Source organism: Periplaneta americana, chromosome 13 (genome assembly GCF_040183065.1).
Source record: "Periplaneta americana isolate PAMFEO1 chromosome 13, P.americana_PAMFEO1_priV1, whole genome shotgun sequence".
Lineage (NCBI taxonomy): Eukaryota > Metazoa > Arthropoda > Insecta > Blattodea > Blattidae > Periplaneta > Periplaneta americana.
Genome location: NC_091129.1, coordinates 155,587,407 through 155,604,238, shown reverse-complemented (window position 1 = coordinate 155,604,238; position 16,832 = coordinate 155,587,407). Strand labels below are relative to the sequence as shown.

General features: G+C 33.2%; 1 protein-coding gene across 1 annotated transcript in view; it reads left to right on the top strand.

Moving 5' to 3' along the window:
• Positions 1 to 16,832, top strand: part of LOC138711659 (collagen alpha chain CG42342) — a 135,204-nt gene that overhangs the window by 108,603 nt on the left and 9,769 nt on the right. Inside the window, exons 22-24 of the mRNA XM_069842790.1 lie at positions 682 to 744; positions 10,667 to 10,693; positions 15,903 to 15,956. Coding sequence (XP_069698891.1) covers positions 682 to 744; positions 10,667 to 10,693; positions 15,903 to 15,956 — 144 coding nt within the window. The remainder of the gene's footprint in view (positions 1 to 681; positions 745 to 10,666; positions 10,694 to 15,902; positions 15,957 to 16,832) is intronic.

Genomic DNA, 16,832 nt, shown 5'->3' with positions numbered 1-16,832 from the left:
TGCTATATGATATTATGGATAGTCACGTATCAGAGATTGTTTAAGATTAAGATTTATTGAAAATCATCTGTCAAGTGACGTTGATTACTGGGATTCGGATAATTGAAGTGGAATGCAACTGTTTTAATAAAATTGAAACTGAATCAACAAAGCCTTCTTGACTAGTAACATTGCCATCGTGTATAGATAGAGAACTTCTCGACGAGAAGCAAGAGCCCTATATATATATATATATATATATATATATAATATTATATTATATTATATTATATTATATTATATTATATTATATTATATTATATTATATTATATTATTAGTCCTCTTGACGAGAAGGCATTGCTAGTAATCATAACTCACTACTGACATCTAGCATGCATCTAGCGTAATATTTGTAATGTTGAGATGGTACAATAATACATTTGAAGACAGTTGTATTTTCGTAAGTCAATTAATATTTTATTGTATTGGAGTACTTCGTTACTTCTAATCTTTATATACTTTCTTCTAATCGTGTAATAGTCAATTAAATCCCACTCGAGTTTTGATTTTCTCTAGATAAATCAAAACGTCTAGTGAGATTACTGTTGACAAATCCTTTTGCATGTATATGTTCAATGGTATAAATAACTAAACTAAACTAAATAAATCTTAATAAGAAAATTCCTTTGTCCTTTTTTCAGGGCCCAATGGGTCTCCGTGGTGAACCAGGTCGGCCTGGGGAGATGGGAAAATCTGGGGCCATGGTAAGACCTACACATTCTTAAAAAAATATAACCCACTCAGTCCATCAAGTGCTAAGACAGCACTGCAAGCTAAGCCATCAAACTAACCATGCTCACCAACTAACAACATGCCGATGGGATGGCTTCAACAGTAGACTAATTAAAAACTTATTGTCTGTTTGCAATGATATTCAGTACCTTGTCGGGTAGTATTTATAAGACAGTTCACTATAACTAAGGTACTTAAACTAGTGTAGGAATGGAAAGGACAGGCCAGCTGAAAGGACACTGACCGGAACTAGTGTCTTGTGGAAATTTGTGCAATATGTGTAAACTATGTGAGCAAGTCACACAAATTCCTTGTGTAACCTTTATCCTGGACAATAAAGTTAATGACTGTTGGAATGGTACTACAAAGTGCCAGAGTTTACCAGTCACAGCAAGAATAGCAGGATACTGTTACAAAATGTTTTTCATTTCTGTATTTTTGTTTAATCTCTGTCTTAAATTGTAAACCAAAATGATGAGTATTGATGCAAACAGGCATTGAAGTAGTATGGTACCGGTACTCAATTAACAGAGCAAGAATATAAAATCGCTGCAGGAAGAATTTATGTGATAAGGATCGATTTTACGCATTTACTTCGTTTGTGAGACAATTTTATTGCTGAGTTACTAGTATACTGACATATCTACTGTAAAGATGGCGGCATAGGTATTTTCATATGAATTCTTCCTACACTTCCCACTATATTGTCATTATTTTCCTATAATGTAATGCAAATGTTTCAAGATGATTGGTTTAAAATGTTTGGTACTAGATGGATGATCTAATATTTTAGATAAGCATACAGTATTACTGTAAGTCACTCATCTTGTACATATTATGCAGGTAATATTCAGAAGAAATTAGTTACCGTACTTTGTTTATTTCGGAATTTGAAAATACCGGTACTGGTACATCATTGTACAAAAGTCTGAAAATCCTGCAGGTTCTGGACAGAAATTTCTATTCCTTTTGAACTTTGGTGATATCACCCCTGGGTTTCTTTCCTCCCTTTTTTAATATGTTTGCACTCTCAAACATAAAAATGAATATTTAAATACTTATATAGTCACAATCATGCCATAGAATGAAAGAAAAACCTCACAACCTCACGTGGGATTCGAACCTGCGACTTTCTGTACTCCGGTCACGCACTCTACCAACTGAGCTATCGAGTTCGTTTCACGCCAAAGGCTCGAAATTCTCCTCTCATACTGGCGACTCTGTTATAGAGTACTGTCCATTGCATCTGATCTAGTCAGCACTGCTTATGGGTGGAAAGAAACATTGTAAATATAAACTTCATCTTACGATGTTGGATGACGTATATACGTCCGTTGATGTGACATATTAATGAATATTTCATCCAACATCGTAAGATGAAGTTTACATTTACAATGTTTCTTTCCACCCATAAGCAGTGCTGACTAGATCAGACGCTATGGACAGTATTCTATAACAGAGTCGCCAGTATGAGAGGAGAATTTCGAGCCTTTGGCGTGAAACGAACTCGATAGCTCAGTTGGTAGAGCACTTGACCGGAGTACAGGAAGTCCCAGGTTCGAATCCCGCTTGAGGTTGTGAGGTTTTTCTTTCATACTATGGCATGATTGTGACTATATAAGTATTTAAATATTCATTAATATGTCACATCAACGGACGTATATACGTCATCCAGCATCGTAAAATGAAGTTTACATAAAAATGAGTTCAAGATACTTCCTATACAGTATTCGTACTGCTGTCTTGTTGCTCATTGCGATTTTCTTCATTCAAATTGATTCAATTAGTTTGTTTCTGAGGAGATTTTTTTATTTAGTATTCTGATAGGACTGTACGTATTCAATTCAGTTTGACAGATTTTGCACAGTGGACTTTTTTACGTGAAATCTTTGGAGATAAAATTCTATTAGGTAATATGTATTCTACTACTGCTTCTATTCCAGGTGTCTTATTGCTATCTTCATATGACTCATTATTTTAATAATTGTTTTACTTATTTTTACTTTTTCTTTCAACTTCTTAAAAATGTTCTTTCAGGAGTTGAATTGTGACATGTTTGTATTTACACTCGGAGAAATTATTTATTTTGTTGATGATAAAATCCTTTGTAATATACAATACACAATGTGAATCGTAAGTAGTGTCATAATTCTAGGGGGTTATTCTTTGAGATATTTCAATAAAAAAAATTTAATATAATTTTTCTCCTTTTTGCTTTTTTTCCCAGATAAAAATTATTTTATATGAAATATTTCATAGCGTGTTTTAGAAAAGCTGTTGATTTTGTTAACAATATGCTCAATCAGTTTAAGAGAGCAGTTTTTATAATAATAAATGATTGAAAGAATTTTAGCTTTGTCCTTTAAATATGCAGGAATTTGATCCGAGCAAATGTAACATTTTAAAATTCCTTTTCAGAACGAAACATTACATTTGTTCAGGTAAAATTTCTGCACATTTAAAAGACAAAACTAAAGTTCTTTCAATAATTTATTATTATCGTATTAAGACATTGTTGTCTTAAATTGACTGAGCATATTGGGAATTAAATTAAAGGCTTTCCCAAAACACGCTATGAAATGTTTAATATAAAACAATTTTATCTAAAAAAGGAAGCAAAAACAAGCAAAATTGTATTAAACTTTTATGTTCGAAATATCACAAAGAATAACTTCCTGAAATTAATGACATTACTTACGGTTCACTCTGTATTTGAAGACCATCATCATCATCATCATCATCATCATCATCATCATCATCATCCTGATATATTTTAGTCGTAAAAGAACCGTTTCAGTCTACAGAGGTTTTCTTGCCATCCCTTCATGAGGAGTTCCAGTCATCTCCCTTTTGGTTTGTAATCCAAGACTGGCCTAAGGATTCTTCATCTGGACGTTGGGTTAGCATACTGAAGCCAATTATTTTGATACTTATGTAGGGTATACAAATCCTGGGAGCTAGGTTGCCATGGTGCCTAACAATTTTTATGTGGCGCCTGAATTTTTTTATTGAGTTCAAATTTACTGGAATCTTATTAATTTCTTCGCAGTGCATAACGTGGTATCGCCCACAAAACCCACTACACAGCTCACAACGCAGACAAAATCGACTGTCTGCATGACAGGCTCAAGGTCTGGCCACTCAGCCACTGCAAGAGATATTTATGACTTCTTGTATAAATAACTTCTTAACCACATAAATTTGAACTTTTTATTTGAATCACATTAACGTATAATGAACCCAGGAATATATCTTTCACACCGTGAACACGAACCTGAAACATGCTGCATATATAATTAAGATGGTAGAAACTTAACGTAGGCCTACTTGTGCCTTAGAAAAACAAAACGAATTATAGATATAATCATGTATTGCAATTATCTGTCAGAAAAGCAAAAAATAAGACATATATATTCATAATTGATTAAATGGCGATCTTACTCGTGTTAATTATGTAAGCATGTGTGGCTTACAGCTGTTTCGGTGCTACTTGACACCATCCTCAGAGCCTACTAGATCTTGGCACTATCTCAACTTCGCTGCCTGTTGTGTGGGTGCGTTCGTGTGATGAAGAGTTGTGTCAAATAGCGTGTGTGTTCTAAAATTGATCTGTGTGTTGAGAATTTGATTAAAGGTTGTGTGATGAATCTTGTCTCACTGTGAAAAGAGAGAGAAAGGCGATATGTCTTACTTCGTCTGTGTCGTTATGGCGATGGGGAAGTGGAGCGGTTCTGTCTATCCATCCAGTGGCGGAAGGGACTAGTTGATACATTCTGTAGCGCAAAATAAAATTACAAAACATCTCTCTTCGTACTGTGTAGTTCCGTCACTGAGCTTGTCTTTCAAGAAACTGAGTTCCGGCAGCCTGTACAATAACAAGATTTTGAGAGGAATCCTGAAAATTTACAATCCTCCTATAATCTCCACCCTCATTTGAAGGGACTTGGTTTTATTGCTACTGAGACAAGATAAACCTTACCAGGTATATGGTGTGTTTTAGTGTCAAATTCTCAACACACAGATCAATTTCAGAACATTTGACACAACTCTTAATCACACGAACGCACCCACACAATAGGCAGTGAAGTTGAGATAGCGCCGAGATCTAGTAGGCTCTGAGGATGGTGTCAAGTAGCACCGAAACAGCTGTAAGCCACACATGCTTATATAATTAACAACCAGTAAGATCGCCATTTAATCAAGTATTTATATTCAAGTGTTAAAAGTAGTGTACGAAACATTCAACATGGATATATATTCAGTTTCGTTTTTTTAAAACCATTTGGTTTAGGTAAGTATCTCACAATAACCACGAAATCATGAATACGTTTGCAGATAAAAAAAACTTTTAGTAAAACATCAGAGGAATGTAACAGGGATGGTATACACCAGAGGAGTAGTATAGGCCTATTCTGCTTCAGAGCCATCACTGTAAAGCTGAAACTGATATGCATTCATAATAATTGGATCATAAAGACGATATAGAGGATTTACTGTTGCCTGTAACATGTGGCTCTCCTGGCAGCCATGATCCTAATTAACCATTCCAAGTTCATCTTAAACTAGTGCCAAATAAATTCTAATATTGTTTAAAATACAGACTTGGCCTAACATGTATAAAATAAAACCATTACAACTAACACGCAAGTGGATCTGGTGCATTGCCTTTAAACGAACTCATCACAAATGCATACTTAAAATATTAATATTTCTAAGTGTATCTGTTTGTTAAATTAAATTAAAATTGTATAACTGTAATATAATATTTAATTACTACCGATAAGGTTTCTGTCCTTGGTAGCAATTTACAAAAGGGTTGTAGTCATTTCTAAAAAGAGTGTCGAAATGTGTAATGTCTTAGTGTAATGAGAATAATGTTGCTTGGAAAATAAACTCGTGTGCATGTGCCTATACCCATTCTGCTTTCTATTTCCATTGCTGGTTGTGCCTCATTTCTCCTGAATGGAATTTATATCCCTGTTTCCTTCTGAGCTTATCAAGCTTCAAGAGTTATATTTTGTTCATCGGTACTGTCTTGATCAAAACAATGGCAACATACTTATTTACTTAATGCAAGTATACAGAATGTTCACCTCGAATCAAGACCTCTATAAAAGGGAAGCTTAAGATAATCTTTTAACACCTGACAATTGTGGGTCATATTTATATTACTGGTAATGGATAAAACATTTCTAACTCATATTTTAATGGTTACCATCGTCATTTTCTTCATCACTGTTATGATTGCTGATTGTTTTCATATTCTAAAATATGCTTTGTTATCGGTATGAGATTTATGGGGAGTTGCTCAAACTATTTCATTACACAGACTTCATCAATAATAAATAAACGTACTGAATGTGATTATTGTTATTAACAAATAGAAAACACAAAAAAAGAAGATTAAAATCTAATTTACTTATAACAATAGTCTGTGGAGAAACTTCAGGGCTTGTACCACGTTGTCTTGGTGTTTTTTATTTCTTTTTTTTTTAAATAATAACATTTCTTTATTTTACTGTAAGTTTTAATACACACTTTTTTTAACCTTTTTCGTTTCTCTTTTTCTGTTTTATGTTTTTTCCGCTTTCTTAAACTAGTACGTACACAACACCCATGCCCAAGGCGGGACTCGAACCCACAACCTTTCAGACCAAGCAATAGAGACATGCTGTGCCCCTACAACTTGAGCCATCCAGGTTGGCTGGTGCTGGTGGCTGATGTTTCGACCGCTGTGTTGTGGCCATCCTCAGAGCAGTTGGATAAGGAAATAGTAACACGATGGTACCAACTAGGAGGAGAAGTGATAGAAGTCTAGGCACGAAACGGTAATAGCCAATTTGGCTCGAAAATCGAAAGAGGAAAATTGGGGGAACAAATTTAAAAAGTACGCAAACGCGTCCTTGCAAGGGGTTGGGGGCTGTACGAAACTAAATATGTGAGCTCCAAGCCTGTTGGCCACTAGTCTCACTCCGGGTTACGCTGCTCCACTGAAGGAGCTCTAGAAAATTTTGAAAACCGAAAATGGACGTAACCTCTTAGGTACCACATACACGAGGGGGACGGAAATGTGATCAAGTAATCACGGGACGGAACGAGGAGGAGATGGCTGGTGTAAATCTGCACATTGAAATGAACTGTGTCATTTCGCAGTGCAGGAGGAGTCGAGAAGACTGTCGTCTGTTGTTCGATGACAAGGCAAGTGAAGACCGCCAGGAGGGACGCCGTGAATTCTGAATCTGCAATTTGAAAGGTTCCCTGTCCCTTCGCATTGCGACTACATGAGTGACCTTGCACATGTATTTAGTAATTTTATAAACTCTGAACTAGGGCATTAAGTCGTTTGCCAATTTGGCTGTTATGCTGTTATGCTGTTATATATATTTCCCCCCGCCCCCAATGCCACCAGGTTGTCTTTCGACATTTCTGGTCTTCTCTCCTGGCCATGGCTTAGTTGTAACCCACTTCTGAGGTTGGGGTGCCTGGAAGGCGGAGTTACATTACCCCGATGATGTGATAGGATGATTATGATAATGTGGTGCCAGGAGAGGTCTTAAATCTAAACTTAACCTAAATTCCACACAGGACGAACACAGGAATAATCCCCTTTAAGGAAAAATTCCTGTACTCTAACCGGGAATCGAACCCGGGACCTCATGAACTATAGCCAGAAGCTCTGACCACTAGACCATGAGGCCGGATTGGACAATAAAGAACCAACCAGATGTTAGAAGGAGAACCTATAACCTGTCTGTTGAGGTCCAATCTGGATTGGACAACAAAGAACCAATCAGATGCCAGAAAGAGAATCTACGACCTATCATTGAAAGTCCTCCCCAATTGAGACCTCCCTCAAAGAACGTTGTATATCATATGCAAAACCCGTTGATATACAACCTTCTTTGAGGGAGGTCTTGAGATATATATATATATATATATATATATATATATATATATATATATATATAACCTCACATACTATTTCCTTATCCAACTTCCTTATCCAACATGATCACAACAAAGCCACCAACATCAAGACAATACAATACAAGCCCCAAAGTTTCTCCACAGACCTTGTAACCATGTACACCAACCGCGGAAGCCTAAGTTACGCGAATACTTATAACAATATTCTATTCCTTCATGACGTGTAATATCCTTCAGATAGGAGGCCTACTACGTCACATAGAATTGAAATGAAATGTTCAAATAAAATAATAAAGAGTTATGACTTTATACATAAAAACAACATCTTTCTTCTTCTACATAATAATAATAATAATAATAATAATAATAATAATAATAATAATAATAATAATAATAATAGTCATAATCATCATCATCCTTGCATATTTTGGACCTAGGGGTCCATTACAGTTTCTATTCAACATTTAATACAAGTCAGAAATAATCATGAAGCATTGTTGAATGTCATAATTTCACTTACAGAATAGAAGGCGTGAGAAATGAGGTTTTTCTTTAATTTAGTCCTAAATAATCTTATGTTTTAGTTCGATTTTTATATCCATAGGGAGGCTATTAAAATTTTTTACTGCCATATAACATACTCCTTTTTAATAACACGATAGATTTGTCAATGGAGTATGAAAGTCATTTTTTACGAGTACTTATGCTATGAACTTCTGCATACAAAGTTTTCACTATTACATACGAGGAAGTTCATTAATGAATACTGACAAGCTATGGGCATTATTTGTAGTTTTTTTTTAAATGGTTCTACACGATTCCCTAGATTTGACACCTACTATTATTCTAATTACTTTTTTGTAGTAGGAATATGAATATTGGCCTTCTGTTACTATCTGCAGAATTTCCCCAGAATATTATTACAAAACTCAAATTATGCAAAGTATATTGTTTTTAAGGTACCGGTATTGATATTTACTAGTACCTCTTGCATAGATCTAATAGCAAGACATGTTGAATTTAATTTGGGGGTAATTTCTTTAATATGATGTTTCCAGTTTATCAAATTATCAATTTGTAAGCCAAGAAATTTGGTTATTTTTGTTTCTATTAGGGACTTATTGTTAATTGTCGTGCTTGAAATTTGTGAGGTTAAATTAGGGCAGGATTTAAATTGAATTATGTTAATTTTGTTACAATTTAATACTAATTTATTTGGCTCAAAACCAATCACATATTTTGCGGAAAATTTCCTCTGTATGAAGACAAAAGGTACATAACTAGCATACAATCCCCAGTATTGTAAGTTACATACCAAGCTCACTGATATGGAGGACCTTGAGGTTAGAACATTCTGTGTAATGGATGAGAGAAAGCTTTGATGTGCTATAACAGCATTGTTTCAAATATTGTTTATTTGTCGCATCAGAATTTGTAACATATTTTCAGTATACGATTTATTTTTTTCAGTTAATCAGTGTTAGTATATTGTAATAGATACTGATGGACTGGTCTAATATTACACATGTCTGATAATATATTCAGTAGTTGAGTAGATGATAAATGTAACATTCAAAATGTACATGAGGTCATATTGCCACTTGAGAATGTAAATTATGTATTTTCTTCATTACAAGCTTATGAGAGATCTCTTTAGTGTTTCATTGTAAAATAGGTATTGTACATATAGATTGTGTGACAAGTTTCCAATTAGATTTTCTGAGATCTCCTGCAATTAAATTGTCAGTGTATCAAGATGTTGAGTAGGTACACTTGTATATCAAAAGAAATCACAAAATTCCTGTCAAGATTGTCATATTTTATTATCTGAATTGTGAAGTTGTAAAAAAAGAAAACTATAAATATATCTTTTACTAATTTAAGTTAGGAGCTATTTTGATACAACTGACAGCATGATACAAGAATGTTGATGTTATTTTCAACATCTGTTCTTAAGACTCATGTTCAGTATATGCTGCTGAGAATTTTGTTATTAGGAACGTTAAAGGATTTGTGAAAATTAATTTACATTTCTACCATGGGACTGCCCAATGATCGACTGATGTACACTTAACTTCAGTGTGCAAATAAGCAAAATATTTTATCTTGTTGATTTATGAAACCAAATGTAAAGAGTAGGTAAAAAGAATGTTCTTTTGTTATCAGGAACACTTGTGATTGGCGGGCAGGAGAGTGACTCCTATAGAGTACTTTCGCTGTTTTACATTTTTATTACAAAACGAATTTGATTGAAAGTTAATGTTGAATTAACATCAGATATATAAATAATATTCAATTGAACACCACATAAAACATTCGTATCTCAAAATTACATCAAAATTGGATTAATTATCTTAAATAGCACAGTTCTGCTTTTGAAAACTAAACATAAAATTCTTATATCATATCGGAATTTATTTCTTCATGAAATCAGTTAAATTACCGTACAGTACGGTAAATATTACATGAGAAATGAAGCATATAAACGCTCTACCTGCCTGCAAGAAACATAGTCATATATCTACTACAGTGGCTTAGTACAACTCAACCACTTCATAAGAAATACTTAGTTATATGTCATAATGTTACCAGTACGATTTCATATGTTATTTTGAACCATTCCTTATGTGGCAATATGTTTTAGGAGTTGAAGTTCATTATAGTTATTAAACTTTACTGGAAGGGGAGAGTGCTGCTGAAGATGGGGTCTGTGTGACTTGGGCTCTCAAACCAAGTGGTATGAAATGTTCCATCAGACAATTGTAATGAATGTTTGTGCATAAGTATTACTGCTGCCACCACCATTGTGCTTCTGTGGAATATATTATATTTGTTGTTTCCTTTCCCCATTTTGATTATTTGCATATTTTTATAGACACCTCTGTTTTATTGTCAAAGAGCTTACTATGGTAATGTACATGTTTGTAAAAGAAATATCTTTTTGATTTTATTCTCTTTCTCCTTTAGGGGCCATCTGGTCTTGATGGAATGAAGGTATGTTATTTTCATTTCATTATCAACTAAATAACATTTATAAACATAAAATTTACTTAGTCATACGTTAAAAAGTGTTAAAATTGTTAAAAAAAGGTATATACCTTCGACAGACGGCCCGTTTCGATGCTATGTCACGTCATCCTCAGTGTCTCTTGAACCACTCACTTTTTAACGCATGACTAAGTAAATTTTGTTTTAACAAAGTGTTAACGAGAACTTTAATCAATAAATAACATTTATTTTTCATATAAAATTATTTAAAAAGAATAATCTTTAAAAGTGTAGTAGATTGTTTAATTGAATTAGATATTGTTATAGAATTTACAACATGATAGCGTAAACTGGGGATACTTTGAACACAGAGGAAACCTTGGCCATTTTTTCAGAAAATCATATTTAGGTTTTTACATGCTGCATTTGTTATAGATGGAGGTAAATTATCATAAAATCATTCTCATACCAAATTTACCTCCATCTAGCCTATAACAAGTGCAGCATGTAGAAACCTAAATATCATTTTCTGAAAAAATGGTCAAAGTTTCCTCTATGTTCAAAGTAACCCCAGTTTAATGTATTAATATACAGTGTGTTTTTCTGGCTATAGATCATAGGGATTTAACATTGTCGTAAGAAACGTTTGTATTAAGCAATGAAGAAATAATTTAATCAGTGGGTCCTGTTCAGAAATTAGCAGGCTTTGATCATTTGTAAAACAAGAAAGTATCATTTATGATTACTAAAGGAAGACTGACATTCTCTTGTTTTACAAATTGTCAAAGTCTGCTAATTTCTAAACGTAGCCACTGATTAAATTATTTCTTCATTGTTTTTATGCATAGGTTTCTAATGGTAGGTTAAATACCTATATCCTATACCCAAAATAATACGATTAAATTGATATCATTAAGTTGAAATATATTATCCTTGAATAATAAATTTGCTTCGTCTAAATAAGTTACAAACAAAATTTCAAAAAGCCATATAAGTGACAGCATTATTCAAAACACATTCTTTAACAAATACGCAAATTGTGTAACAATAAATGAAATGCCGAATTTCGTATAATTTCTGAAGTCTCTTCTCTTTAACGCAATATGATATGTAATACTGTCAGTAATTTTATTTTTTGTTTGATATTATTTCAATTAGGTGCTCTCACATTATATGTAATTTTTTGTGGTTTACATTTATTTGTATTTCTCCATTCTCCTGTAATTTCATCCCTCTTAACCCCAAATATTTTCATAAGCACTTATTCTCGAACACGCTTAGTCTCTGTTCCTCTCTCAAAGTCAGAGTCCAAGTTTCACAACCATACAGAACAACCGGTAATATAACTGTTTAATAAATTCTAACTTTGAGTATTTTTGAGAGCAGACTGGATGAGAAAAGCTTCTCAACCGAATAATAACAGGCATTTCCCATATTTATTCTGCGTTTAATTTCCTTCCGAGTGTCATTTACATTTGTTACTGTTGCTCCAAGATATTTGGACTTTTTCACCTTTTCAAAGGATAAATTTCCAATTTTAATATTTCTATTTCGTACTATGGTCTGGTCACGAGACATAATCATATACTTTATCTTTTCGGGATTAGGATCGAAATATTTATTTCATATTTTATCAAAATAAATTTAATATTTAGGCAAAATTTTCTTCATATTTTGCTGGTCTCTAGCTGTGACTATTTTGTAACAGTGGATATAATACTATACGTAAGTGTATACTTGCGTCACTCTTATTGTATTGTTGTGCAGATTAGACTTCAGTACACTAATAACTGTGTACTGTTTACATCTGTTATTTAACAACACTTTATTAACTGTAAGGTGTTGGTGGAATTGGTGACAGCGGGATGAGGCCGAGGGCTCGCAATGAATTACCTGACATTGGCCTTACAGTTGGGTAAAATCTCGGAAAACCCCAACCAGGTAATCAGACCGAGCTGGGCTGGAACCCACGCCCGAACACAGCCTCGGATCAGAGACCAGCTGAGCTATGTTGATATGTAAATATGACATATCAGTAGGAAATTGTCTGAGTCTAAACCCCCCACTTACTAATAGTGCTCTTACATTCTGTCACGAGGACAATAGTGTATGGCATCTAATTTGTAGTGGCAGCCAATATTGAATCATCTACTGCCCAAACGACGCATAATAGGACATTCCTTGTTTAATATTAAAAATATATGTATTGATATCCTTTATGCATTATATTATTTTGTAACAGTGGATCTAATATTATATGTAAGGTATACCGAATGATTCAGTAAAAGTGTCCAAAAATTAATCAGGAAATAGAGGATGCTCTACTGAACATTTTGAGATAGGAAACTTGGGGTCTGCGAACTCAGTTTAAAAAGATATGAGCTCAAACATGTCTATTATTATTGCTTAATATTTTTCATATTATCTACATTATTTATTATTATTTACATTTATATATAATGGGTGAACTGTAAGTAATGTCATTAATTTCAGAGTATTTAAAAAAAAGTTAAATACAATTTGATCGTTTTTGCTACCTTTTCGAGATAAAAATTGTTTTATATAAAACTTTCATAGCTTGTTTTGAGAAAGTCATTTATTTAATTCTCAATATTCTCAGTGAATTTAAGAAAGCAGTGTATTATGATAATTAATTATTGAAAGAATATTAGTTTTCTTCTTTAAATGTGCAGAAATTTGATTCGAACATATGAAACATTGTAAAACTCTTTTGCAGAAGGAAAAGTTATTTTTGTTCAGATCAAATTTCTGCACATTTAAAGGGCAAAACTAAAATTCTTCCAGTCATTCATTATCATAATACACTGCTCTCTTAAATTGACTAAGCATATTGGGAATTAAATCAATGGTTTTCCTAAATGTTATGCTATGAAATGTTTCACATAAAACAATTTTTTTCTCGAAAAAGAAGCAAAAAGGAGCAAAATTTTTTTAACTTTTTTGTTTTAAATGTCTGAAAAAATAACCCCCATGAAATTAATTATAGGGTAAAGTTGTCTAATTCCGTGATACCCCTAATCCCTTGGTACTTTTTAAAAATTGAATGTCAGTCAAAGCTTTGCCGTTCGACCATAGCGCCAGCCATCTTTCTTGAAAGAGTGCTTCTTTCGCCTATTTTTGAGGCAGTGGTGAACTTTCTAGCAAGATACCCAACCCTGTGACGTTCAGTGAAAAAAACGTATCACGGAATTAGGAGTATCACGGAATTAGGCAACTTTGCCCTATTACATATGGTTCACTCTATATATAAATTCCTTTATAAGAATGTCTGACTATGTTTGCAGTTGACCGTACAAGTTCCTAATAAAATATAACAATAAATTTTTACAATCATCAGATCAAAGAGAAATAATAAAAATATTTCAATATATTATATTAACAATGAAATTTAAGGCTTAGATATTATATAAATGGTTATGAAATATTCCTATTGATTCTTTTAAAATATAAACATATTTTTTAATATCTTCACAAGTAACTCCATGTGTCTGTAAGATATTTCTAATGAATTTAATGGATCATCTTTCACCAAAATCAAACTTCGCAATTCCTATGCAAATTGATTAGTGTTATAACTCTTACTTAAGTAAGGAATACATGGAAAAAAAATATATATATACATATATATAGTGATTGCTTTTCATTCATCTACAACCTGTGCCTGCTGAGAGTCCTTCTCAAATCAGACTGTTGGGTAGAAAATTATGGCTTTCTTTGCAGACCTGTTAATGGCCACTGTATCAACTCGTCAATTACTGCCATCCTCAGAAATACAATGCATCTCTTCTTATACTTTCAATTTAGTTTTGTAGGGGAAGGTGCAATAGTCGACTGTACCTTGTGATGGCACGAATTTCTTAACAGGTCGCCTTTACAATTATTATTTACATTTATGTACACTTATTATTTACATGTTTAAATTATTTTCATATAATGTACAAATTCGAGTTAACAATGTACGGTACCATTTTGTGCCTCACAACAGGTGCTCGAAATGGCTGCCAGCAAAATTAATATTTACATTTTAATATTTATTGTACATGTAGGTGATTCTTCATGTTTTGTTTGTCGACCTATCGTCCACAAGATTAATCTATCGTATTGATACTATCACGTTATAAAACATATTATGAATCAACAACAGACTCTTTCATAACATGGAAAGAATTGAAGCGGTGAGGTCAATAACCATTCAAGTCCATTTACACAAGTTTCGAAAAAATGCAAAATACTTTTTTTTTATTTCTTACCTAATTATTATTTTTTGCATATAATATTTCTGGTTGTTTTTGAGATCAAGACAAAGTAGTATAGGCCTACCAACTTTTAAAGTCGTAACACTTGTGAAAATATCAAAAATTTAATTCCAAATTTGAAAAAAATGAATGGCCAGAAGTGGACTTGAATGGTCATTGATCTCACCGCTTCAATTAATCACAATATTTACAATACATTGTTAACTCAGATTTGGAAATTATATGAAAATTTAAATATGTAAATAATAAATGTAGATAATAGTCTTTGGAAAACAGTAAGCGATAGCAACAGATATGTTTAAGTTCATATCTTCTTAAACTGACTTCACAGACCTCAAGTTCCCTATCTCAAAATGTTCAGTATAGCATCCCATATTTCCTTTTAATTTTCGCACGCTATTACTATACTTGTTTTTTTGAAAGATGGGACATGACAGTTAAGCGGCCGAGCTTGGAACTACAGTGCCATGTTGCCAATATGGACTACCAAGCTGCCAGCTGATGAAAGCTAGCAATTGTGGTTAAGATGGCTGACGTTAAAACATTCATTGACAATTGACGCGAAGGTAAGAAAACAATACAAAAATCGACAGAGAATCAAAGACGAAACGTACCGACGCTAACATTGTGTGCACAATAAATGTCGCCAAGAGAGCTATTAAGCACTCGCCATGTGCGAACTGAAGGTTTGGCAACTCAACCGCTGTTACCATAGCAACCGGCCTACCACGCTATGTGACATTCAGTTGTTTTTCCGATCGCAATGCTCCTGTCATGTCCCATCTTTCTAAAAAAACAAGTATAATCACCTTGTATACTTTGCATCACTTCTATTGTATTGTCGTGCAGATTAAACTTCAGTACGGTACATTAGTAATTGTGCAGTTGAGAAGACTGCTATACCGGTACTAAATGACTGTATCTTGTATCTTTGGCAGGGTGCACAAGGTGAACCAGGTAGCAAAGGCGAGCGAGGAGACCCGGGCCTACCTGTACGTATAATTACTTTACATATCATACTCGTACATGACTTTTGTCATTTGCATTGCATTGTAGTTGGTGTTGGAAATGTTTGTGGTGATTTGTAACTTAATATCGTACTATATATTGTATCTGCCTCATTTTTGTGGTGCAGTAGATGTCACTGTGGGGAACTGATTTACTAACTGGTGTTATTGTAACTGAATTAACACGATACAGTTATTATTAGTATAATATATCAGATTCCATATTAAAGATGTAACAACATAACCAATTCAAAATCTAAATATTTGTTTAAACTGAAAATAAACCATACATTATAAATTATCTCATTTGTTGTAAGGCTACAAAAACTAAATATATCTTATTGTTTAGGAAGCAAGAGAAAGAGTAATGCATCATAGTTAGCTTTATTAGTGTTTGTTTTGAGTAAATAAGTCCAACAAATTGTTTTCGTTGTTTTCCTATTTAATGACTTGCCGATCTGTTTTATTATAGTATAAAACATCACTACCTAGTGACTAGTTTCGAAGGTAAATTCCTAAATATATTAACACCGAAAAGAAGTTGAAATTTAGTCAGTGATGTATAAGTGTTAAAAGTGTATATAGAAAAATGAAGTATAAAACATATTTAAGATTAAGTTAATGAATGATTCAGACTTCTCGATTTATATAAAGATTAATTTTTTTAGTCCTACAGAATAACTAATGTTCTCGATTTATTACAGAGGAACTATAATAAATTTCTTGAGCATTATTTTTCGCCGTAATCTTGGGAATTTATATTAGCAATGAAAGAATAACTTGCTTATTTAGGCTATTTTATATTCTTACTTACTTACAAATGGCTTTTAGAGAACCTGGAAGTTCATTATTGCCCTTACA